The sequence below is a fragment of the Prunus avium genome, chromosome 3 (genome assembly GCF_965620075.1).
Source record: "Prunus avium chromosome 3, drPruAviu1.hap1.1, whole genome shotgun sequence".
Lineage (NCBI taxonomy): Eukaryota > Viridiplantae > Streptophyta > Magnoliopsida > Rosales > Rosaceae > Prunus > Prunus avium.
The window spans coordinates 13354731-13380145 of record NC_142286.1 but is presented as its reverse complement, the minus strand read 5'-3'; the positions used below and the strand labels follow the sequence as shown (position 1 = coordinate 13380145).

The 25415-nt window shown below is 46.1% G+C and overlaps 1 protein-coding gene across 1 annotated transcript in view; it reads right to left on the bottom strand.

The window, feature by feature from the left end:
- LOC110746387 (putative O-methyltransferase 3) overlaps positions 1 to 25415 on the bottom strand; it is a 92530-nt gene that overhangs the window by 43946 nt on the left and 23169 nt on the right. The window contains exon 4 of the mRNA XM_088250564.1: positions 11252 to 11263. Coding sequence (XP_088106690.1) covers positions 11252 to 11263 — 12 coding nt within the window. The remainder of the gene's footprint in view (positions 1 to 11251; positions 11264 to 25415) is intronic.

The window sequence follows — 25415 nt, the reverse complement described above, 5'->3', positions numbered from 1 at the left end:
ATATAACTGATTTTACAGTGGGGTTAGTATGTTCTTATACTATTTTTCTAAAGCTATGTTTTTGGTCCACTCACCTTTTCAATGTTTTACGCCCCCAGGCAGTAGTCGTGCGTCAGTGCGCCACCACCGGGCCGAGTCCATCTTCCGCTACATTCCTTGACAACGTAGGGTCTTGTATAATTATTTTATACTTGTAATCTAATCTATGTAGAGCTCTGATATTGCCCTAGTATACTTGTCTAACTGTTAGTATGTAAATTTTTGTATGCTTTCAGTTGTTGTATATTCTTATACATGTTTGACAGGTGTAATCTTGGGATTGGTCTAATTGTAGGGGAGACTATGCTGAGTTTTTCGGCAAAAGTCAAACCCCAGTTTTAATTGAAATTTGACTAGAAGGGCAATTAGGTCTTTTGTGCTCGGCACTTGCCAGGTGTCGGACACGCACAGGGTTCGGCTCGGATTCCAAAGTGGAATTTGGGTCGGGTCCTGTCACTGGAGGCTCGTCTTCCTCTCTCACATACACACTCTCTCTCTCACATCATCACTCTCTCTCACATCTCAAAGACAATAATTTGGATGTTAATGATGTATGTGTTTTGGTGTATCTCAAAGACACCAAAATGCACACATCATTAACTTTCAAAACATTGTCTTTCTTAAAGTTTGCAGTGGTCAGTTCAGTTCTGGTTTCTTTTTGGATTTTGTGTATTTAAAATATTGTCTTTCTCACTTGGTGGTTCGATTATGATCAGGATCCAAAGATCTCAATGGTAAGATATCATACCTCTTGGGATCTCATTTTAATTTTCGTAGGCCACCAAAATTAAAAAATAATTAAATCTTAAAAAGAAATAAAAATTAAGACGGCAGTTTACAGATAAGGCACCGTCGTAGTATACCGACGTGGATTCCATTATATTATAAGACGCGGACTAAGAACAGTTGGTCGTGTTTAGTTAGGAGTTAACACGGCAGGTTTTTTGGTGAACTGTCGTCTTTATTTTCTACGTCGGTGGATTCATACCTGCTGTCGTTGTTTTTTGGTCAGATTTTAACTCTGAAGAAAATATTCAAAAAAAGACGACGCTTTTTTATTTGTGTGCGTCGTTTTAAAAAAATATTCAACAGTACCTCCATTTTTTAGTTGTTTAAGGCACTTATCCACGACGGTGTTTTTGTTACCGTCGTCTTTTTAAACACAACGATGGTTTTATGTTCTACCGTCGTCTTTTTCTGGTCGTCTTTTTCACTTTTTGTAGTAGTGAGTTTAACTTTGGGGAGACAACACAAACTGATCGATATACACAAGCATTTGAAGTCGATACAAATGAAACTTTCTTTCCATAATAACACCTCATGAAATACCTCCTCGACCAGAAACAATGAATACAAATTCATCAAAATAACATTAATAACTAGGCAAAAAGTTAGTTTGGGTCTATGTGGTTTACCGCTTTTACCACTAAGGTCCATGTTGTTTCAATTTGATCGTTATTACCCTTGTGGCTTTGAATTTAAGCAATTCAAGAACAGTCTCCAATTTATGTCAAACTCGAGTAACTACCGTTACTTGTCAAGGAGAATTTCGGTGCAAAAACAAATGCTGGAAATAGAAGAAAGGGAGAGGCATTTTTCCCTCCCCATTCCCACCTTCCCACCAAGTTGCCTAGCCACCTCTCTCGTCACGACCACCACCAACCCTCCTCCTCCTCCCCCACCACAATTAAAATTATTGAACAACCATTGCAAAATATTACAACCTTCCATAACATTAGAGAATCCAAATATTGCTGTGATATAAACTTGGAATTTGCCAAACCCATGAAAATTACCCAAAACTAATATTTGTTGTACGGTGTTATGAACCAAGAACAGAGATTTATAAAAAATAAAAAGGAAAAAATAATTTACCAAACAAATTAAATTCGCCAAGCAAGTGAATTTCCCCCAAAAAAATCAATAGAAATAGAAATTGGGCTCTATAACTTTTCCTAAGAAAATTAAGAAAAAAAGGAAAGTTTAGAGATGATTTTGGCTAATCAAGTGGGTTATAGTTTGTGTCAAAAAGTGTCTCCTAATTCTGACCCTATATACATGATTTTGGCTTATGTGCGTGATTTTCAAATGTACCCAAGTTGATTTCTTTACGTATTATTCTTGTTGGGTATGCAGTAACTACAATCTGAATGCTCTAAATTCTAAGTAGGTACGTGACTGTACTGTTTCATGCACACTTTAAGTGTGTTTCTAATATCGAATGAGAGTGATGGGTTACCAAGAAGGTTTTATGCATCTCAGTAACTATAAGATTAATTTTATCAATCTAATATTATTGTAATATTCTTACGGGGGTTGCTGTTGTACCACTAAGATTATTGTAATATATATTCAATGTTGATAGATATGGAAGATCATAATTAAAAGACTCCAATATTAATTGCAGGGGGCATAGCCAAAAGATGTTTCGTCGAGAAAAGAAAGTCATCCAAACATATAGTATAAAGCGTAGGAATTATAAAATTCAGACAAGACTGCACAATCATGTAATCGTTTTTTTAGTAAAAAGTCGTTGTTAAAATATATATTCAGAATTAAATACGTTATCATATCACGGTGATATGAATGAATGCAAGTAGCTAGTGCAGGCCAAACAAGCAAACACTAAAAACATGTACATGCATATGAGGCGTGTTGGATCAAAACAGCTAGCTATTCTTCTTTTCTTTTCCATTAGCTTTTGCTAGAAATCAATCAGTGTGTGATGGTCTCTTGTTACTCCCAGCACAACTTCCACACGCGATATTTATGAAAGATACTTGAAATTTCTCCTGCACAACTGGGAAAGCACTATATCGGATGAATGATTTGTGAGCATGGAATTAATAATGGGAGCTATACATTAACATATGCCACACGCTTATCTCGAGTTTGACAATATAAGTTCTTTGTGTCATTAACCCTTAATCAATTGTATATTGCTAAATACAAAACATGTTAAAATCGATTATCACTTTATTAGATGATATTCGGTCGCTAAGCATTTGGTCATTGTCTAAATGTTGTGGTACCAAGATTTCACCAGCCAATTAATGTAATGACACGTGAACAAAATCGAAGGTTATTGGAGGAAATTGCTCTCAAGCGCACATGGGAAAGGGATCTACTCCTAATCACACATTGATTGGAAACAAACGACATCATTTCAAGTAGGTTCCAAAAGAAGTCACCTCTACCTAGTGGCGAAGCCAAGATTTCATGTGTGTAGGGACCTCTCTCAAAATATAAACAATAAAAAATTCAAACTCAAGACATAATAAAACATAAGAAATCATAGTTTATTCATTACAATCGTAAATTGTCCTCAACGAGTTTTCACTACTACAATGTTGTTAAACCACGACTCAAAATAGACGACAGTGCACCTTAAAACTGTCGTTGTGTTTTAAAAGATGACGTTTTTACAAAACCGTCGTGGTATATCATCTTATACACTACAAAAATGGAGTTGCATTGGGTTGATTTTTAAAACACGATGCTTGTCAATTAGTAAGCATCGTCTTTTAAAACAAGCTAAACAAAAGGTGTTGCTTAAGTAAATTCGCCCTTGACCTGAAATTCAAATTTCCATGAGTCTTTGAAAACCTTATCTCTCTCTCCTTGAAACCCTCCTGAGCTATTTGAGACACTCCATCTCTCACCTCTATGCTCCTCATACGTACCTACCAGCCATGACATCGATGCAACGATGCCATCGAGGCTATCGACACTGCGATGCCATCGACACTATCGACGCTGCAACACATTGATGCCATCGATGCTGCAATGCCATCGACGCCATTCGTTCTCATCCACGCCATTCATTTCTATAGAAATTTTCTTCAAATTTTCATATGGGTATTGCATCTGCTAATTTGTTTCTTCATTTTCTTGTTCTTTTTCCACTCTCTCTTCTTGTGCTTGTGTTAGGTTTATGATTTATTCTGGTTGATGTTTTCATTTTGCACTCTGTTTCTTAAGATAATTTTTACAATTATTTTCCAAGTTATTAAAATAATGTGGATCGATTTTCTTTCAAATGTTTCCATTAAATCACTATGTTTTGTTTTCAGAAACCTTAGACCTACTCTAGCACTACTACAAAAATTGAAATAGACGACAAGAATCCACCGTCGTGTAGCATGTTTTTAAACCGACGTGAAATTGACCGCCATCTTTTTATACATAAAATAACGACGGAAAATAACCGACGTCGTTAATACATTCCACGTTGTAAAACAATTAAAACCAACGTCTAATTCATACATAAAAAGCTTAAAAAGAAAACTTCGACTATATTAGACGACGGTTTTATTATAACACGGACGTTTAAAGAATGTTAAATGTCAAGAACAACCAAAAAGATGACGTAAAAACGATTATCCACGTCCGTAATTTAAAGAATACCGACGTGTAAAACGTAGAAACCGTCGTGGTTCACATATACTACGTTCACTAAGTAATAAAAATGACGTCTAAAACATATAACCTGGCAAATTTAACATATAAAAATACACTTTTGGACAAGGTTAAACGTCGCTTTTATTAACAAAACAGACGTTTTAAAAATTTAACATGGCATATCTTTACTTAGAACTGACGTCACAAACTTCTAACCACGACCCTTTTGGTCAACACGAACGTTGAAAGTAATTTTGCCGGCGTGAACAGAAAAATAAACGACGTGGATTTAATTTTGAACATCGGTTAATGTAAAATATCCGTCATGGTTAGACAATTTACTATGGCCTACGAGTCCTATTTTGCGACGTGGTTACCTATGTACTACGTCGGTTTGTTATAGCCTAACCGTCGTTAAGAAGAAAGGAAACGACTTGAATTATGGATTTGACGTCAGTGATTGTTAAATACGGATCGTGGTTAAGAGCTTTACTATGTCCCAAGTATCAAATCATTTGACGTTGTTATATAACTTACTACGTCGGTGGTTTGTTTATTCCCTGACGTCGTTGGTCTTTGATAAGTCCCTTTTATAACCCCGTTTGACGTGTGTATTCTGTCTGAGACGTCAATTGTTTTATTGTAACGGACGTGCAACATTGTTTTTACGTCGGTAATTTTCAATCGGTGGAAGTAGTATTATCTTTAAATTCGTCGGTTTAAGTTATTCATTAGTGTACGTTGTAAATCCCTTTCGTTACCGTCGTTGTTGGTAATATTTATTAGCCTTGTTTAAATTAATTTTAATTAACTGACGTGTTTTCTTTTTCAAATGGCGGTTTTTATTTGATTTTTGCTTTGGAATTGCACGTCATTTGTAGAAACCCGACGTTGGTTATATTTTAAACGTCTCTTTTTGCGATGTTTGTAACTTGACCGTCATATTTTCCACTTTAACCCAGTATTTTTAATTTTTGATTTGTCATGCCCAAAGCCTGCAGAATGAAAATGTGATCGGAATTAAAATGATATACAGAGCTATTAATTAATGTCATACAATTAACTGCATAACTAATGTCATAAATTACAACAATCAATCAATCCATATATCTTCACACCCATCTCTAATATTCTCACTCCCAAACTCACCCACTAGGTCATCAAATGTGTCAACATTTGGTATCCCTCTAGTAAATGGCTCACACTCAATTCTAATATCACCTAGCACATCATCACCAATAACATCATTATATTCTCTATTAGGCATTGATAACACTACCGACCAACCACGATGCATTGGGTCGTCAACATAAAAAACTTGTTTGACTTGAGAAGCCATAACAAATTGGTCATTCCTATGTCCAATTTTACTCAGATCTACTGTTTGTGCCTAATAAATCACGGCCAAGAATTGACCGAGGGAGCCCCTTTTCTCGACCCTAACACTTGCTCGTGAGGCTAAAACGCGGCGTTTCGCCAAGATGTCTGGCCTTCCTAAAAAAGCGAAGGAAAAGTCGTGAAGGCATGATCATCTCGGCCTTGATTATAGGCCGAGGCCGAAGTCGAACAAAATCACGGCCAAAGGCACTAAGGTCAGATCATCAAGTGGCAGCAGGGTCCCACGCTTCATTTAATGAAGCAATGCCTCTGTTTATGGTAGCAAACCCACTGACCACGAATAAGCATTTTATGCACGAGGGAAGGCGGGAAGTGATTGAAGTCAGGGTTTGGTGACAGGAATCAGAGTGATTAGACGCAGACATTCTCACAAGAATTCTTGCATTGAGAGATTGGGTCACCAACTATCAGAAACAATAAATGCGTCTCCATGGCTAGAAGCGCAGAATCCACGATCAGGGCGGCGGCCGAGATTCACCGGGATTTATGGGGTCACACCACCATACTTCACGATCCCAAATGTCGATTGGACTACCCACTTGCTCTAATCAGGCTCCACCATGCAGATTTTTAGCCTCGATTACTCCTCCAAGAACTCTTCCTATAAATACAACGCTCAAGCTACATTCACAGGGTTCAAACACCAAACAAAAGCCTCCCACGGAGCAAATTATATTTTCCTGTAATGGACTTTCAATATCTTTACTTGCTTTCCTAGGAGTATTGTTAGTTTGTAAGGAAAATCCGTTCATCAATATATCATACGACCCTTGATTTTCAAGGTGCCGTAGCACCATCTCTGTTACTCATTCATTCACCCCATATATCATACGACCACCGCTCACTGAGCAGCGCGCCGGAGCACCGCCCAAAACCCACCATCAGCACCAACCCTAAACGGCCTTGTAGCTCAGGCCGTGAACCTTGCAGCCGAGATCAGTTCCTCTCTCTGCTACAATCGTTTGATTTGAAGACGAGTTCAAACAGGCGCACCACTTGACCATTCTATCCACATCAACATCTCGACGCACGGTAGACTGTGCTGGCACGCCCGCGCACAACCGCACCGCATCCAAAAGCAGGAAGCCACGTGTTAACGCACATCCCCTCGGCTCGGAACCCCAGGCCGTGAGATCTGCGCAGTCGACATCTACAAGGGTAAATCCAAGTTCGTTGACTACAAGGCCCGAAGTGTTAACTATCCAATCACACCTCAAGACTGGGATTCTAAACTTTTGGTAGTCAAGATCCCAAATTTCTTGAATAACCCCATAAAAACCCATATTGGAGACAATAAGGTTTTTATCCTTGGCACTAGGAACTTGCATAGTATGTGCAAGTAAATAAACTCCACTATTTTGGACAGTTCGCACATCATCTTGTGCCTTGGTGTTAAATTTAACACCATTAATAAGATAGCACTTATCTGATGGCACTGCCATGCTTGGACTAGCTGCTAGCCACCTCAAATTTTCTGATACGCCATTATTGTCTTCCCCATTAAGTTCACTTTGAACCTGCAAATTAAACATATATCTTAATTCAATCTAACATATAGAAAGAAAGAAAATTAAAAGTTCAATATGTACGTCATTCAATAACATATATACCTTAAAGCGTAGCCATTGAATGAAAGTGCTATTGTGCTTATCTTGTAGCCACTTTGTTCTCTTTCTGAATTTTGGATAAGCAGTCTTGATGTAGATCATATGTTCCCTACAATTGACACGAAAAAATCAAGCATTACGGTCCCTTGTATATAAGATAAACATAAGGAGTAATAATATTTAAAATGGCTACATATGAAAAATTAAACTCATACGTACTCGATATAAGGTAGGACTTCCTCCGTATTCTCTAAGACATATAGATGTGCTTGGTTCAACAAGTCCATATCAACTAAGCTCACTGTGCAACCTGATAATGGCTTTGAAACTCCCATCTTCTGGCTTGAAGGCACTCCAACTGTACTAACATTAGATAAATGCTCGGTACAAAACTCTACAGCTTCTTCAGCTATATACCGCATAGCAATGTAACCTTCGGGACGAGTTCGATTCTGAACACGACGCTTATCAATTAGTAAGCATCATCTTTTAAAACAAGCTAAACAAAAGGTGTCTGTTAAGTAAATTCGCCCTTGACCTGAAATTCAAATTTCCATGTGTCTTTGAAAACCTTATCTCTCCCTCCTTGAAACCCTCCTGAGCTATTTGAAACACTCCCTCTCTCACCTTTATGCTCCTCATATGTACCTACCAGCCATGACATTGATGCAACGATGCCATCGAGGCTATAAGAAGGAAAGTGGAAGGGGAAAGAGAGACAGAGAGAAATAAGAGAGAACAAGAGAAGAAAAAATAAAGAGGAAAGAGAAGGAAATAATCGGAGAGCTGGGAGATGAGAGGAGGAAGAAGAGGAAGAAAATCAGTGAGAGAAAGGGGGAGGAGGGAAGAACAACGATAAATGAGAAACATAGAAAAACATTTTGGGCTGCAGAGGCATGGAGATGTGATGGGCAAGATGCTTTGGGTAGAGCAAATGGCAAAAACGAAGAAGTAAAATAATCATGGTAATCCACCAAACCCACGTGACCACTTCGGGAGGAGAGATTTGCTATTTGTGTGGTAGGCTACAATATTATATTTAAAATTTGCTTTCATTTTTTTAGATGTCAACCATAATAATTTGCTTTTATATTTATGATATTTAGGAATTGAATATGAATTATATTTTTAAATATACATAAGTATATAGCTATGGGCCAATATTATATTTTGTATACATAATACATATATATAAAATTTTGGGGTCCCTTTAATTGGAGGCCCATGGCCATCGCCCTCCTTGCCCATGCCTCAGGGCCGGCCCTGGCTTCTACTTTGGGCTGGCGTGGGGGAAGGGATTGGGTGTGGTGAGTAGATATCAAGGAGGGGTAGGGCCCACTGGGGAACATCGGTGAGGAGATACATGGTTTGGATGAGGGAATTGGGGGATTGGTGTTACAGTTGTGGCTAGGGCATGAGAGAGAGAGAGAGAGAGAGAGAGAGAGAGAGAGAGAGAGAGAGAGAGAGAGCGAGAGAGATGGTGGTGGTAGATTTGTATTGGGTTGGGGACATGGGGTCGAGTGTTGTGGTTGGTGTGTGGGCTGGCGGGGGTGGTTGTGCGGAGGGTTTCTCTCTCCCTTCTCTTTCTTTCCTTTTCTTTATATTTTTTATTTTTATCTTTCTTGTTTTGGAGTGAAATGCTCCTCAACAAGTAATCGCAGTTACTCTAATTTGACAAAAGTTGGAGAATCACTACTACAAAAAGTGAAAAAGACGACCAGAAAAAGACGACGGTAGAAGACGACGGTAACAAAAAAAGGTCGTGGATAAGTGACTTACACAACTAAAAAACGGAGGTACTGTTGAATATTGTTTTTATAACGACGCACACAAATAAAAAAGGGTCGTCTTATTAAAAAGGTTTTCTTCAGAGTTAAAATCTGACCAAAAAACAACGACAGCAGGTATGACAAGCGTCGTCTTTTCAAAATCAAGTGTCCTTTTTTTGGTAAAGACATGGTTGTTTTGAAAGAACTGTCGTCTATTATATGTAAAGGTGACGGTTTTTTTTAAAGAAGGGTCGTCTATTGTGAAGTAAAGATGACAGTTTTTTTTTTTTTTAAAAGGGTCGTCTATTATATGTAAAGATGACGGTTTTTTTTTAAAAAGGGTCGTCTATTGTGAAGTAAAGATGACGGTTTAAAAAAAAAAAAAGGGTCGTCTATTATATGTAAAGATGACGGTTTTTTTTTTAAAGGGTTGTCTATTATGAAGTAAAGATGACCCTTTTTTTTTAAAAGGGTCGTATAATATATGTGAAGATGACGGTTTTTTTTAAAAAGGGTTGTCTATTATGAAGTAAAGATGACGGTTTTTTTTAAAAAAATGGTCGTCTATTATATGTAAAGACGACGGGTTTTTTTTAAAAAAGGGTCGTCTATTATATGTAAAGACGACGGTTTTTTTAAAAAAGCGTCGTCTTTTAAAACATGCTAAAAAAAGGCCGCTTAAGTGAATTCGCGCTCGACAAATTTTCAAATTTTTCCCCGTCTTTGAAAACCTTATCTCTCATTAACAAGCGTCGTCTTTTAAAACACGCTAAAAAAAGGCCGCTTAAGTGAATTCGCGCTCGACAAATTTTCAGATTTTCCCTCGTCTCTGAAAACCTTATCTCTTCCTCCTTGAAACCCTCCTGAGCTCTCTAAAACACCCTCATGAAAGGTTTGATTTGAAAGTGACCTAATCTCTCAATACCCTTCTATATCTTGCTAGTGAATTCTGGATTAGTCTCTTTGCGTTTCTGGTATGTTCTTTGTCTCCCTGATTTCAGATTTTGTCTCTCTTGATTTGTCTGGTTTGTTTACATGTTTTTTTTATTTCTGGTTTCTTTTTAGATTTTCTGATTTGGTTCTCAGGAGATGAGGAGGAAGCTTGCAGATTTATAACTTTTTCTTTTGCAAGTTTTCTATGTGAGTCGTATGTTTTTTTGTTGTTGAAAATTTGTTACCTTCTCTTTTCACCATAATTTTCTTTATATATTTTTCCTTTTGCAGGTTCTCGATGGTCTATTTTATGCTCATTATACAAGTTTTCTATGGAAATATGGTCCAATGGTAAAATTTCTCTTCCACCTAATTTTATATGTTTATAATCTTAGCTTTTTTTCTCTCTTTGTCATTTTGATTTATTTACAGGGATGATGGAGGAGACTTCAGTTGTGCATCATTTGTCTGTTTGGATGAGGAAGGCTTGGATTAGGGGTACGTAGGTCTTGTTAGGAAAAGATTGTACTACTTAATTGGTAGGAATTATGTTTGTTGTAGAATAAAGATTGGTTAACTATGTAATAACTATTGAATCTTCAAGTTTTATGAAAGAATTATGGTTGGTTTTCCAGTTAAAATCGTTATATAGCATCATATGAAATCAAAAAGAACTAAAATGTAGCAGTTTGGGAACTTATTAGACGACGGTTTTCATAATAAATCATGGTCTTTACAGATAATTAACGACGGTTTTTATAAACTAACCATTGGCTTTACAGATAATTAACGGCAGTTTTTATAAAAAGGGTCGTCTATTATATGTAAAGATGACGGTTTTTTAAAAAAGGGTCGTCTATTATAAGTAAAGATGACGGTTTTTTTTATAAAAAAGGGTCGTCTATTGTGAAGTAAATATGACGGTTTTTTAAAAAAAGGTCGTCTATTATATGTAAAGATGACGGTTTTCATAAAAAACCGTCATCTTAACCTACAATACACGACGGTTGTCATAAAAAACCGTCATCTTAACCTACAATAAACGACGGTTTTATTAAAAATCGTCGTCTTTCCTCCTATAATTAACGATCTTTACCTCTAAACAACGATGATTTTCTTTAAAAATCGTCGTCTTTACAAATAAACAACGATGGTGAAAAGCCGTCGTAGTTTGACACCCAAAAAGATGGCAGTCGATTTAACGACGGTTTTCAAAGCATTACAACGACGGTGGATCCCCGTCGTCTATTTCGTTTTTTTAAGCAGTGAATGTCTTTGAATTGCACCACATGGGTGAAAATGATCAAATTGAAACCACAAGACCTCAGTAGTAAAAGTGATAAACCACAGGGATCAAAAGTGAGTTTGAGCAATCAGAGCAGTTGCCGAACGACGAAGAGAGAACTAGATAGTTAGAAGAGGTCGTGTTGATTACTGATTCTAAGCAAAGAGACAAAAGTCCCCGCTTATCCATGTTCCATACATATATAATTGTCTACCGCATAGATCTCACGGCCTGGGTTTCCGGGCCGAGGGGATATGCGTTGACACGTGGCTTCCTGCTTTTGGGTGCAGTGCGTTTGTGCGCGGGCGTGCCAGCACGGTCTACCGTGCATCGAGATGATTGATGTGGATAGAATGGTTAAGTGGTGAGCCTATCTGGACTCGTCTTCTAATCAAACGATTGTAGCCGAGAGAGGAACTAATCTCGCCTGTTAGGTTCACGGCATGAGCTACAAGGCCGTTTAGTGATGGTGTTGGTGGGTTTTGGGTGGTGCTCCGGCGCGCTGCTCAGGGAGCGACGGTCGTATGATATATGGGGTGAATGAGCGAATAACAAGGATGATGCTCCGGTGCCTTGAAAATCAAGGGTCGTATGATATATTGATGAATGAATTTTCCTTACAGTCTAACACTACTCCTAGGAAAACAAGTAAAGATATTAAAAGTGCATTACAGGAAAATATAAGTTGCTCCGTGGGAGGCTTTGGTTTGGTGTTTGAACCTCTTGAAAGTAGTCTTGAGCCTTGTATTTATAGGAAGAGTTCCTAGAGGAGTGTTTGTGCCTAATAAATCACGGCGGTGAGCTGGCCGAACGAGCCCCTTTTCTCGGCCCTGGCACTTGTTCGTAAAAGCTGAAACGCAGCGTTTCGCCAGGGTACTTCGCCTTCCTAAAAACAAAAGAGGAAATGCTAAGGCATGATCATCTCGGCCTCAAGCGCAGGCCGAGGCCGAGGCCGAACAAAATCACGGCCAAAGCATTAAAGGCAAATCATCACGTGACAACAGGGTCCCAGGCTTCATTTAATGAAGTAGTGCCTGTTTAATGCAGCAAACCCACTGGCCACAAAGAAGCATTTAATGCATGAGGGAAGGTGGGAAGTGACTGAAGTCAGGATTTGGTGATGAGGATCAGAGTGATTAGACGTGGACATTCTCACAAGAATTCTGACAGCTTGAGATATTGATTCACCAGCTATCCAGGCCATAAATGCGTCTCCACGGCCAGAAGCTCAGAACCCACGATCAAGAGCGGCGGCCGAGATTCACCAGGATTTCTGGGGTCACACCACCATACTTCACGATCCCAAATGTCGATTGGACTGCCCACTTGCTCTAATCAAGCTCCACCATGCAGATTTTCAGCCTCGATTACTCCTCCAGGGACTCTTCCTATAAATACAAGACTCGAGCTACATTCAAAGGGTTTAACACCAAAACAAAGCCTCCCACGGAGCAACTTATTTTTTCCTGTAATGCACTTTCAATATCTTTACTTGCTTTCCTAGGAGTAGTGTTAGATTGTAAGGAAAATCCATTCATCAATATATCATACGACCCTTGATTTTCAAGGCGCCGGAGCACCATCCTTGTTGTTCGTTCACTCACCCCATATATTACACGACCGTCGCTCCCTGAGCAGCTCGCCGGAGCACCGCCCAAAACCCACCACCAACACCATCACTCAACGGCCTTGTAGTTCAGGCCGTGAACCTAACAGCCGAGACCAGTTCCTCTCTCGGCTACAATCGTTTGATTAAGAAGACGAGTTCAAACAGGCGCACCACTTATCCATCCAACACTCATCAACACCTCGACGCACGGTAGACCGTGCTGGCACGCCCGTGCACAACCGCACCGCACCCAAAAGCAGGAAACCGCGTGTTAACGCACATCCCCTCGGTCCGGAGCTCCTGGCCGTGAGATTTGCATGGCAAACACTTTTGGCACGCCCAGTGGGACACTTGTCAAAAATTTATGGTGGAAACTAGGGCACAGGCAAAGCTCAAAAACAAAGCAGTCGAAATGACTTCTGAGATTCCTGAGTCCGCCTCACCGATCACAACTACCGAGACCGAACGTGCGGTCGGGATCTCGGCCAGCGTTCCAGTAACGACGGATCGCATGGTCGAGTCCATGCAGGAACAGGCAGTAGTGGAGGAATTGATGTCCAAGCAGGCCTACAGGATGGAAACATCTTTCATGGCCACGATGGACAGGTTCTCCTCGGAACGGCGAACGCTCTTTCAGGAGAGGATACCGGTGGCCTCGCCCGCAACACTCCCTGGACCCGGATATAGAAGCCAGGAACGTGAAAGAATCGAGCCTTACGGCGAAAGCAGCAGCCTCGGCATCTCGGCCCACACCCAAGCATCAGGCTACGGCCAGCATTCTTTGCCACCGACAAACAGCTGGGGGCAATCCCAGCCCACGTGGGCGAATTCTGGACCAACCTACTTGGCAGAGACAGCGCGCGGACCGCTCCATGCTTTGGCCGTATCACTAAGGCACGACAGCTTCACGCATCCTGCGATCCACCCACTCGGCTCAGTTCATACTGCGGCCGTCCACACCCATCCTGGCCCAAGCAACGCGGCCGCTGTACCATCACAACAGTACGGTCAGGGTAGTCTGACCGTCTCACCACCTTTGCAGGCGTCGTCGTGTCCGTTGGGCTCTCATCTTCACTATGGGTCGGCCGTTCCAGCAACAACGCATACGCACCTTGGCCAAACCCACGGTGCTCATCTGGCATCAACCAGCTCGGTCATCCCGGCCGAGCCCCTTGTTCAGATGGCCCAGCAGGCAAGGCTTCAGAACTAGGTGCTACAGGCCACGCGGCCGTATGCAGCCCAACAGGAGGCACCACCTCAAGGGATCCGGTTCGAAGACGTCCGACGAATGATCGAAGACGGCCTAGCTCAGAGGCGGCCGGACATGCCAAGATATACGAGACCGTACCCGCTAGAAATTGACCGGACGCCCCTCCCCCAGAACTATCGATTGCCAGAGTTCATGCTTTTTTCTGGGGATGGGCAGACCTCCTCCATTGAACACGTAGGCCGTTTCACGGCCCAGTTGGAGAGGCCGATTCGAACGCTCAGAGACTCCGACTATTTGTTCATTCTTTAACCGGCGCGGCATTCTCATGGTTCATAAACCTTCCGCCGAACTCAATAAGGGATTGGTATGATATGGAAAGGGTGTTCCACGAACATTTCTATCAGACCAACCGAGAAATAACGGTCGCTGAGTTGGCAAGAATGAGCCAGGCATCGGACGAATCACCTCGCGATTACCTACAACGGTTCAAAACATGTAGGAATTGGTGCGGCACGAACTTACCAGAGAGGGAGTTCGTCAAGATGGCTGAGGAAGGATTGGAATTCGAATACCGGAAGAAATTCTAGGGAATCGAATTCCGGGACATGCATGACTTGACCAACAAGGTGGACAGATATGCGTCCTTGTTGAAAGAGGAGATGCAGAAGAAGACGGCCTCAAAGGGGACCTACTACAGGAATCCCATCGTCAGCTATGCCGAAGCAGACAGCTTCGCAGAGGCCGAGGGCGATGAGGTCGAGATGAGTTCGGCTGAGGTCAACATAGACAAACCCTTCGTTTGCAGAGGGCTTGTTAAAACTGACAATAGCTGCACAAAAATCCCCAACGCCAAGTTCGCGATGCGGGAAACGAAGGCCTACACTTTTGATTTAACAAGGGCCGAGGCTATCTTCGACCTGCTAGTGGCCGAGAAAAAGGTAAAATTGTCCTTCGGCCATAAAACTCCGAAGCCCGAAGAACTCAAAGGGAAAACGTTTTGCAAATACCACAGTTCCTGTTCTCATAACACCAACAACTGTGTTGTCTTGCGAGACGTTATCCAGAAGTTGATAGACGAGAAGAAGCTCCAGTTTCAGGAGAAGGCGGCCATGCAGGTCGACTCCAAGCCGTTCCCTCCACCTGTCGTTAACATGATCGACGCCCAACTCCCGACCGGGGATAGAGGAGTTCGCCGTTCGGTGAAAGGAAAGGAGCCTTTGGCCGAACTTGAGCCGGCCCTTTGCGAACGATGCAAGTGTGAGATCGGTCAGCCCGGGCCGCAGGAGAACAAGAGGAAGGCCGCCGAGCCATCTCAAACGACGGTGAAAAGATTCGGTGGTCAGTACGGCCGACGGCCGACCAGCAGAGCTGTTTTCAGCCGACTAGGGCCACAAAACCCCAGCGCCTCGGCCACCCACGAAGAAGAGGCCGCCCCTAGGTCGATAAAAGCTTTCAAACCACCAGTCATAAAGGATGACCGTTGGTACCATGCACGGCCTGGGGACAGGGCCGAACAACTGACGAAAACCCAGCTGAGAAGAATGCAGAGATAGGTTCAGCAGGCCAGGATGCAGACAACCGAGGTCGAGGGCTTCAAACGCCAAAAGAAAATGGCGACTTCTGACGGGCCGTCATCCAAACCGGTTGTCTCCCCGGCCGTGAGAGCAGCCAGCACCAAGCCTCTGAGGGCGTGGCGCCCTAGGCGAGACGAAAGTCCCCGTGGTTCGTCGGCTAATTCAGCTCAGCCAAAGGCCGCGGTCGTGGAAAGGACAGACGAAGGTGTCGTCGACATCTACCATGGGAGGGATCCCCCTTTTTCTGCCAACGGTCTATCCTTCCTCAAAGAATTCCATAAGGACCATTCGGCCACGGATCTGTACGGCATGACCCCTGAGAGCCGAGAAATCGTGGAATTGGCCCTCAAGAACACAAAGGCAGAGGCGCTCCTCATCACTAGCGGTTCTGACTCGGCCATTAAGGCCGTATATCAGGCGAACAGGGAGGCCAGAGCAAGAGGCCTGCCAAGTTACCAGCCCAACCTCGGCGGATTAGAGGCTAAAATCCCCTTCAGCAGGGGCGATTTAGAATATCTCCGCCAGTACTTTGCTGTGACGCCGGCAGACACGTTCTTTGGCCTGACGACCGAGGAAAAGGGCCGAGTAAGCCACCTAGACGATTACCTAACGGCCAGGGATGCATTGGCAGAAGCTAGATGGGCCCTCAAAGAGGAGGTCGAAACCTCAGAACCCCCTGAGGTCAAAGCATCCACGACCGATAGCCCGAGGGCCATGAGGCTTATGGACGAGGCTTTCGGAGATCCTCTCTTCGGCATGAGGCCGAGGACGACCCCACAATAGGAATCTCCGATGAAGAATATGAGGGGATCCTCGGGATGGTCGAGGAAACGGTCCTCGCCAAAGACGGCTCTGAAACCGAAGAAGAAGCCGGTAGGGGAAACCCGCAGGAGCCGGAGGAAGTCGGCATCAACATGGTCATGGTGCTGCCATTCGAGTTTTCAGCCCCAGGAGGACAGACCAGCGGCTTAGAGGATGACGTGCCCGAGGAGCAATTTGATCAGAGACCAAAGACTAAGGAAGAATTGTTGGCCGTAGCGTTTAACGAGGTGATACCAAGAGACGAGCCGAACAAATACCGGCACTTGAAGCCGTTGTACATCTCGGCTCACATAGAGGGTATTCCCATATCCAAGGTTTTCGTTGACTGTGGGGCGACGGTCAAAATCCTTCCCTATTCCTTGATGAGAAAGCTGGACAAGTCAAAGGAGGACCTCATCCCCAGCGACGTGGTCATGAGCAGTTTTGTCGGCGATAAGTCTAAAACCATTGGCGTATTGCCCTTAAAGATTACCGTGGCCGACCAGACAAGGGTCGCGGCCTTCTACGTGGTCGAATCAAGCGTTGACTACAACGTATTACTCGGCCGTGATTGGATCCACCAATCTGGGTGTATACCGTCTTCCCTCTTCCAGTTGTTGTTCTTTTGGGACGGCCAAAAGGTGTCTATACACCCGGCCGATGAAAAACCTTTCGAGGCCAACGCCATGCAAGCTCGGATTTACGACGACGATGTTGGATGGGTTGTCCTCACTGGCCACGATGTAAACGGCCGACCAACCAGAACGACGGCCCAGAAAGTGCTGGAGTTAGGCGCCGAGAATATCCGACAGGATTCGGCGCGCGAAGTGTTGATCGACCTCACCAGTCTTTAGATGACAGATAAGGCCACTAAAGAAGAAGGGGAGCGGCCATGAGGGATTTGGTAGAGCGACTGCTGAAACACTGGGCGGCGGAATCCTTATGGCCAAATTCACCAAACAACCTGATCGAATTCCACCACGAAGCGGACGAAGCGGACACATTGACTTTGGACGACCTAGAAACGGCGCCCGCCGAGATGGAGTATGACTACCCTGAAGTCCAAGACCCTTTGTTAGAGATTAATGTAGGGTCCGAGGCCGAACTACGGCCTCTTTTTGTAAGCCACCTGTTTGATCCTAAGTTAGCGGCCGAGGTTATCGGCTTGCTCCATGAATATAAGGATTGTTTTGCTTGGGATTATCATGAGATGCCTGGGTGTCTGCCGCGCAAATCTCACGACCTGGAGTTCCGGGCCGAGGGGATGTGCGTTAACACTGGGTTTCCTGCTTTTGGGTGCTGTGCGGTTGTGCGCGGGCGTGCCAGCACGGTCCACCGTGCGTTGATGTGTTGATGAGTGTTGGATGGATAAGTGGTGCGCCTGTTTGATCTGTCTTCCTAGTCAAACGATTGTAGCCGAGAGAGGAACTGGTCTCGGCTGTTAGGTTCACGGCCTGAACTACAAGGCTGTTGAGTGATGGTGTTGGTGGTGGGTTTTGGGTGGTGCTCCGGCGCGCTGCTCAGGGAGCGACGGTTGTGTGATATATGGGGTGAGTGAGCGAATAACAAGGATGGTGCTCCGGCGCCTTGAAAATCAAGGGTCGTATGATATATTGATGAATGGATTTTCTTTACAATCTACCACTACTCATAGGAAAGCAAGTAAAGATATTGAAAGTGCATTACATGAAAAAATAAGTTGCTCCGTGGGAGGCTTTGTTTTGGTGTTGAACCCTTTGAATGTAGTTCGAGTCTTGTATTTATAGGAAGAGTCCCTGGATGAGTAATCGAGGCTGAATTTACGCATAGTGGAGTCTGATTAGCGCAAGTGGGCAGTCCAATCGACATTTGGGATCGTGAAGTATGGTGGTGAGACCCCAGAAATCCTGGTGAATCTCGGCCGCCGCTCTTGATCGTGGGTTCTGAGCCTCTGGCCGTGGAGACGCATTTATGGCCTGGATAGCTGGTGAACCAACATCTCAGGTTGTCAGAAATCTTGTGAGAATGTCCACGTCTAATCACTCTGATCCTCCTCACCAAATCCTGACTTCAGTCACTTCCCACCTTTCCTCATGCATTAAATGCTTCTTTGTGGCCAATGGGTTTGCTGCATTAAACAGGCACTGCTTCATTAAATGAAGCCTGGGACCCTGCTGTCACGTGATGATTTGCCTTTAATGCCTTGGCCGCAATTTTGTTCGGCCTCGGCCTCGACCTACGCTTGAGGCCGAGATGATCATGCCTTAGCATTTCCTCTTTTATTTTTTAGGAAGGCGAAATACCCTAGCAAAACGCTGTGTTTCAGCTTCTGCGAACAAGTGCCAGGGCCGAGAGAAAGGGCTCCTTCGGCCAGCTCATGGCTGTGATTTATCAGGTACAAACATTGCCCCCACATCCCTGGATTCTTCCTAAATGGATTCCAAGGGATGGACCCTTTGCATTCCTTCCTGAAGTGATTGACAACTGGGCATTAAATGCGCAGGCCAGTCGGCGCATTTAATGCCTCAAGCACGTCGTGTTGTTTGTGCTTGATAACTCGCGGCCATAAGCTGGCCGAAGGAGCTCTTTCTCTCGGCCCTGGCACTTGTTCGCAGAAGCTGAAACGCAGCGTTTCGCCAGGGTGTTTCGCCTTCCTAAAAATAAAAGAGGAAATGCTAAGGCATGATCATCTCGGCCTCAAGCGTAGGCCGAGGCCGAGGCCGAACAAAATTGCGGCGAAAGGCATTAAAGGCAAATCATCACGTGATGGCAGGGTCCCAGGCTTCATTTAATGAAGTAGTGCCTGTTTAATGCAGCAAACCCATTGGCCACAAAGAAGCATTTAATGCATGAGGGAAGGTGGGAAGTGACTGAAGTCAGGATTTGGTGATGAAGATCAGAGTGATTAGACGTGGACATTCTCACAAGAATTCTGACAGCTTGAGATGTTGGTTCACCAGCTATCTAGGCCATAAATGCGTCTCCACGGCCAGAGGCTCAGAACCCACGATCGAGAGCGGCGGCCGAGATTCACCGGGATTTCTGGGGTCTCACCACCATACTTCACGATCCCAAATGTCGATTGGACTGCCCACTTGCGCTAATCAGACTCCACTACGCGTAAATTCAGCCTCGATTACTCATCCAGGGACTCTTCCTATAAATACAAGACTCGAGCTACATTCAAAGGGTTCAACACCAAAACAAAGCCTCCCACGGAGCAACTTATTTTTTCCTGTAATGCACTTTCAATATCTTTACTTGCTTTCCTAGGAGTAGTGGTAGATTGTTAGGAAAATCCATTCATCAATATATCATACGACCCTTGATTTTCAAGGCGCTGTAGCACCATCCTTGTTATTCGTTCACTCACCCCATACATCACACGACCGTCGCTCCCTGAGCAGCGCGCCGGAGCACCGCCCAAAACCCACCACCAACACCATCACTCAACGGCCTTGTAGTTCAGGTCGTGAACCTAACAGCCGAGACCAGTTCCTCTCTCGGCTACAATCGTTTGACTAGGAAGACAGAACAAACAGGCGCACCACTTATCCCTCCAACACTCTGTCTGCCGCGCAAATCGCACGGCCTGGAGTTCCGGGCCGAGGGGATGTGCGTTAACACGGGGTTTCCTGCTTTTGGGTGCGGTGCGGTTGTGCGCGGGCGTGCCAGCACGGTTTACCGTGCGTTGATGTTTCGATGAGTTTTGGCGTAGCTGACCTCGGCCGAACTCATCTCGACCTCATTGCCCTCAGCCTCTACGGAGCCGTCTGCTTCGGCGTAGCTGACGATGGGATTCCTGTAGTAGGTCCCCTTTGAGGGCGTCTTCTTCTGCATCTCCTCTTTCAACAAGGACGCATATCTGTCCACCTTGTTGGTCAAGTCATGCATGTCCTGAAATTCGATTCCCTGGAATTTATTCCGGTATTCGAATTCCAATCCTTCCTCGGCCATCTTGACGAACTCCCTCTCTGGTAGGTTCGTGCGGCACCAATTCCTACATGTTTTGAACCGTTGTAGGTAATCACGAAGTGATTCGTCCGATGCTTGGCTCATTCTTGCCAACTCGGCGACCGTTATCTCTCGGTTGGTCTGATAGAAATGCTCGTGGAACACCCGTTCCATATCAGACCAATCCCTTATTGAATTCGGCGGAAGGTTTATGAACCATGAGAATGCCGTGCCGGTCAAAGAATGAACAAATAGTCGGAGCCTCTGAGCGTCCGAATCGGCCTCTCCACACTGGGCCGTGAAACGGCCGATGTGTTTAATGGAGGAGGTCTGCCCATCCCCAGAGAAAAGCATGAACTCTGGCAATCGATAGTTCTGGGGGAGGAGGGTCCGGTCAATTTCTGGCGGGTACGGCCTCGTGTATCTTGGCATGTCCGGCCGCCTTTGAGCTAAGCCATCTTCGATCATCCGCCGGACATCTTCGAGCCGGATCCCTTGAGGTGGTGCCTCCTGTTGGGCTGCATACGGCCGCGTGGCCTGTAGCACCTCGTTCTGAGGCCTTGCCTGCTGGGCCATTTGAACAAAGGGCTCGGCCGGGATGGCCGAGCTGGTTGATGCTAGATGAGCACCGTGGGTTTGACCAAGGTGCGTATGCGTTGTTGCTGGAACGGCCGACCCATAGTGAAGGTGAGAGCCCAACGGACACGACGACGCCTGCAAAGATGGTGAGACGGTCAGGCTGCCCTGACCGTACTGTTGTGACGATACGGCGAACGCGTTGCTTGGGCCAGGATGGGTGTGGACGGCGGCAGTATGAACTGAGCCGAGCGGGTGGATCGCGGGATGCGTGTAGCTGCCGTGCCCTAGTGATACGGCCAAAGCATGGAGCGGTCCGCGCGCTGTCTCCGCCGAGTAGGTTGGTCCAGAATTCGTCCACACGGGCTGGGATTGCCCCCAGCTGTTTGTTGGTGGCAAAGAATGCTGGCCGTAGCCTGATGCTTGGGTATGGGCCGAGATGCCGAGGCTGCTACTTTCGCCGTAAGGCTCGATTCTGTCACGCTCTTGGCTCCTCGGTCCGGCTCTGGGAGGTGTGGCGGGTGAGGCCACCGGCATCCTCTCTTGAAAGAGCGTTCGCAGTTCTGAGGAGAACCTGTCCATCGCGGCCATGAAGGATGTTTCTATCCTGTAGGCCTGCTTGGACATCAGTTCCTCCACCACTGCCTGTTCCTGCATGGATTCGGTCGTGCGATCTGTCGGCCGAGTAATGACGGATCGAACGGCCCAGTCCATACAGGAACAAGCAGGAATGGGGGATTTGATGTCCAGGCAGGCTTGCAGGATGGAAACATCTTTCGTGGCCATGATGGACAGATTTTCTTCAGAGCTACGAACGCTTTTCCAGGAGAGAATGCCGGTGACTTCGCCCGCAACACTCCCTGGAGCCGGATATAGAAGCCAGGAACGTCAAAGGATTGAGCCTTACGGCGAAAGCGGCAACCTTGGCGTCCTTTCCCGTACCCCAGCATTAGGCTACGGCCAGCGTTCTTTACCGCCGACCAACGGCTGGGGGCAGTCCCAGGCCTCAAGGGAGAGTCCCGAACCAAACCAACCGGCAAAGAAAGTATGTAGCCCGCTCCACGCTCTAGCCAAAGCGTTCGGAAGGAGTCCTACGATACCAGTGGCCGAGCAGTTCGCCCCAGCCCATATTTTGGCCGATCAAGAACGGTCCGGCCAGAGCAGTATGACCGAAGCGTTACCACAACGGTGCGAGCAAAAAGGCACGAATGTTGCACTATCATTGCAAATACACGATTCGGCCATTCAGACGACAATGCAATCGCGCCTGGGTCCCCTTTATGGTGCAGATCAGCAGGATCAGGTGACCATACCTCGATGGCTAACCGTCCGAGATTATCTCGGCCAAACCCACGACGTTCCACTGAAACTACCCGGTTCGGTCATGACGGCCGAGACCGTTGCTCAGACAGCCCGGCAAGATTGGCCGCGAAACAATGCGCAGCGAAGCAGGCCGTGTCAAGGGTTTCGGTTTAAAGACATCCGGCCTGTTGTGAAAGACAATTTAATAAAGGGAGAGCTGGGGGCACCAGATTACCCAAGGCCGCATTTGTCCAAGGAACTTAGCAATGCGCACGATTTATTTCCTAAGGTTTTCTGGGCACGCTGTATCTCAAAAATTTCGGCCAGAGGTATAACCCCTTATGTCTTGGTCGACGGCCGTGACCCTGGTAAGATACCAAAGCAGAGGGTTCTATTTCCTCAAAGTATCGGGCAGCGTGGCCAAGAGAAGAAGGGCCACTCGCAGATGAGGCCAAGGAGTTCAGAGAATTCAGAACAGTCGGAACTCGACGCCTACAACTCGGCGCAAATTCAAAAAAAGATGGCGCCGAGGACCTACGACAAAAAAGTCAAAAAGAAGAAAAGAGGAAGGTAGGCGGCCAAGATAAGCGAACGGCGCGGTCGAAATAAAACAACAATTTATATCTAGCTTTTCAGAAGAAAAAAAAAGGGGCCCTTGTATTTGAACAAAAAAGGGGGCATTACTTACAAACAGAGAACGGCCAGCTACGGCCGAAATAAAACAAGAGATAAAACTATGTGTAAATAATTTAAAATTGTATGTAGTTATTTGTTTACATCCCAAAAAAGAGAAAAGAAAAAAAGTTGAGGTGGCCGCTTTTTTCACCCGCTTAAACCCCTTCGCTGAACATCCCCCAGATCAGGCAGGTGATCCTTCTCCAAGCGATGTCCCCACCATTGATGTCCGCCTGCCATCTCGCTCGAATCAGTTTCCGCTCGGCCAGGGCCTTCTTCGTCTCAGTAGCTGCTTTGAGGATTCGCTTGGCCGAGGATTTTAGCTCGCTCCCGGCCGCGACCGCGCCATCTCGGCGTTGGAGGATAAGATCTCGGCGAGCCTGGAGCTCAGTAATCTGGGCCTCAACCTGCGCAAGCTCTTCATTTTCTCGTTGGACGACGAGGTCGTTTTCTTTCAGTCGAGCCATTGCAGGATTAACTTGTTCTTTAATCACCTCCAGATCCTGTTCGAGCGAGCTCCCCTCGGCCATCCCCTCGGCCGAACGTCAAGGAGAAGGAACTCCCGGAGCTGTTCGATGACGGTCTTGGAATCCTCGTCCAAAGGAGCCGAGGCCGAGCTTCCCCCTTCCTCATGGAGGCTGGCGTATAACTCATCAAGATCGTCGGAGGAGGTGGCTTCCTGAACATCAATGGGAGTAAGGGTAAGAGATAGTTGACTAGGATGTAAAGGAATAAACAAAAAGGAGGTCGAGTACTCACGGGGAGCGAAAGGTCGGTCATCACCGCCGAAGTAGTCCGCAGGAGGCTCGGCACACTCACGACCGTGGCTCTAGTCATCACTGGCTCGGCCACGACCGTTGAGTCCTAGAGCGACGGCATAGGCGGCATGGTCGGGGTAACCATGGCCAGCGGCGGCGACGATTGGGGAGGCTAGAGACAAACAGCTCGGTCAGAAGTATAGAACAGATCAAAAGAAAACAAGAAAGCCGAGTATATTGAGTGGATTCTTACCGAGCGAAAGGAGATGCCGCTTGGGCGACGAGGGGCGGACGTCAAAGGCCCACTTGGCACGTCCACAGCAGGTTCTTCGGCGGCCTCGTCGGTTACTTCCTCGGCGGCCTCTTCATTGGCCTCCTCGCCGCCCTCGTCAGTAGCCTCTTCGGCAGATCCCTCGGGGGCCTCTTCGGCGATTTCCTCGGCGATCTCTTCGGTCGCCCCCTCTGCAGCCTCCTCGGCGGACGGCACCTCTGCGGGCGCCATCTCAACATCTTGCGCCTCGGCCCCTTCATCGGCAGCGGCCGCCTCCTCAACCGTTGCCCCTCCCACTTCCTCGGCCACCATGAGGGCAGCAGCTGTTTCCATCATGGACGGCACCTCGACCGTGGCCTCCTCCTCGACTATTACCACGTCCTGAGGAAAGAACCAGATTACTAGAATGCACAAAAATGAAAAAAAAAGGAGTGCCAGGGAGTGGTACTTACGATCACGGGGGGGGCCTCACTCACAGTCGCGAAGGGAGCCTCCTCTTCACCTCTGCCCTCCGAGGAGGTAAAAAGGGTCCTCTTCCTCGGCCGCTGCACGGCCGCCCTTTCGGCCGCGGCACTCTGGGCCGGCGCGGCCTCGATACCCACCGTCTCTCGACTCCTCTTGCGACCCAGGGCTGCGTATACAGGCAAAAGGGACAAGAGTGAGATGACCAGAGACAGAAGTGGTTTAGAGAGGCCGATGAAGAATAAATAATAAAAAGGAAAAGAAGCAAGGCCTACCAGCAGCAGTGGACGGTCGAGATGTTGGGGAGGCCGGCACGGTCCTATGCGCTAGCGTCTTGCGACCCCCCACCACAGGCGTCACCCTGGGAGCTGGGGCCACGGTTGATGATGGGGCCGCGGTGAAGGCCACGGCCGTTGATCTGGCCAAGGAAGGGGCCGGTACCCTGGGGGCGACCACGGCCGGGGCACTTGGCCTAGGCGGCCCAGCTGATACCTTTTTCATTTTGCTGCCTTTGGGAGTGAGAGGGTCCCAATCGGCATTCGTCAAAGCCGCCCTCACGGCCTCTTCAACAGGCCGAATAAATCTGGCCGAGATGCACTCTTCATACCAGACCCTTCCATCCTCGTCATACGCATTGCGGCGCGACCAAGGCGTCAGAGTCAGGAAGGTCATTCCCTTTTGGAGCTGGAAGGTGATCTCAGCCACGCCGTGCTGCTGGGAGACGTCGGCCCTCCAGGACGATAGCCGGTTCGTTGAAAGAGGAAGGAGTGGGGCCGTCTGGATTAGGCCAAACTGCCGCGCCACGAGGTTCG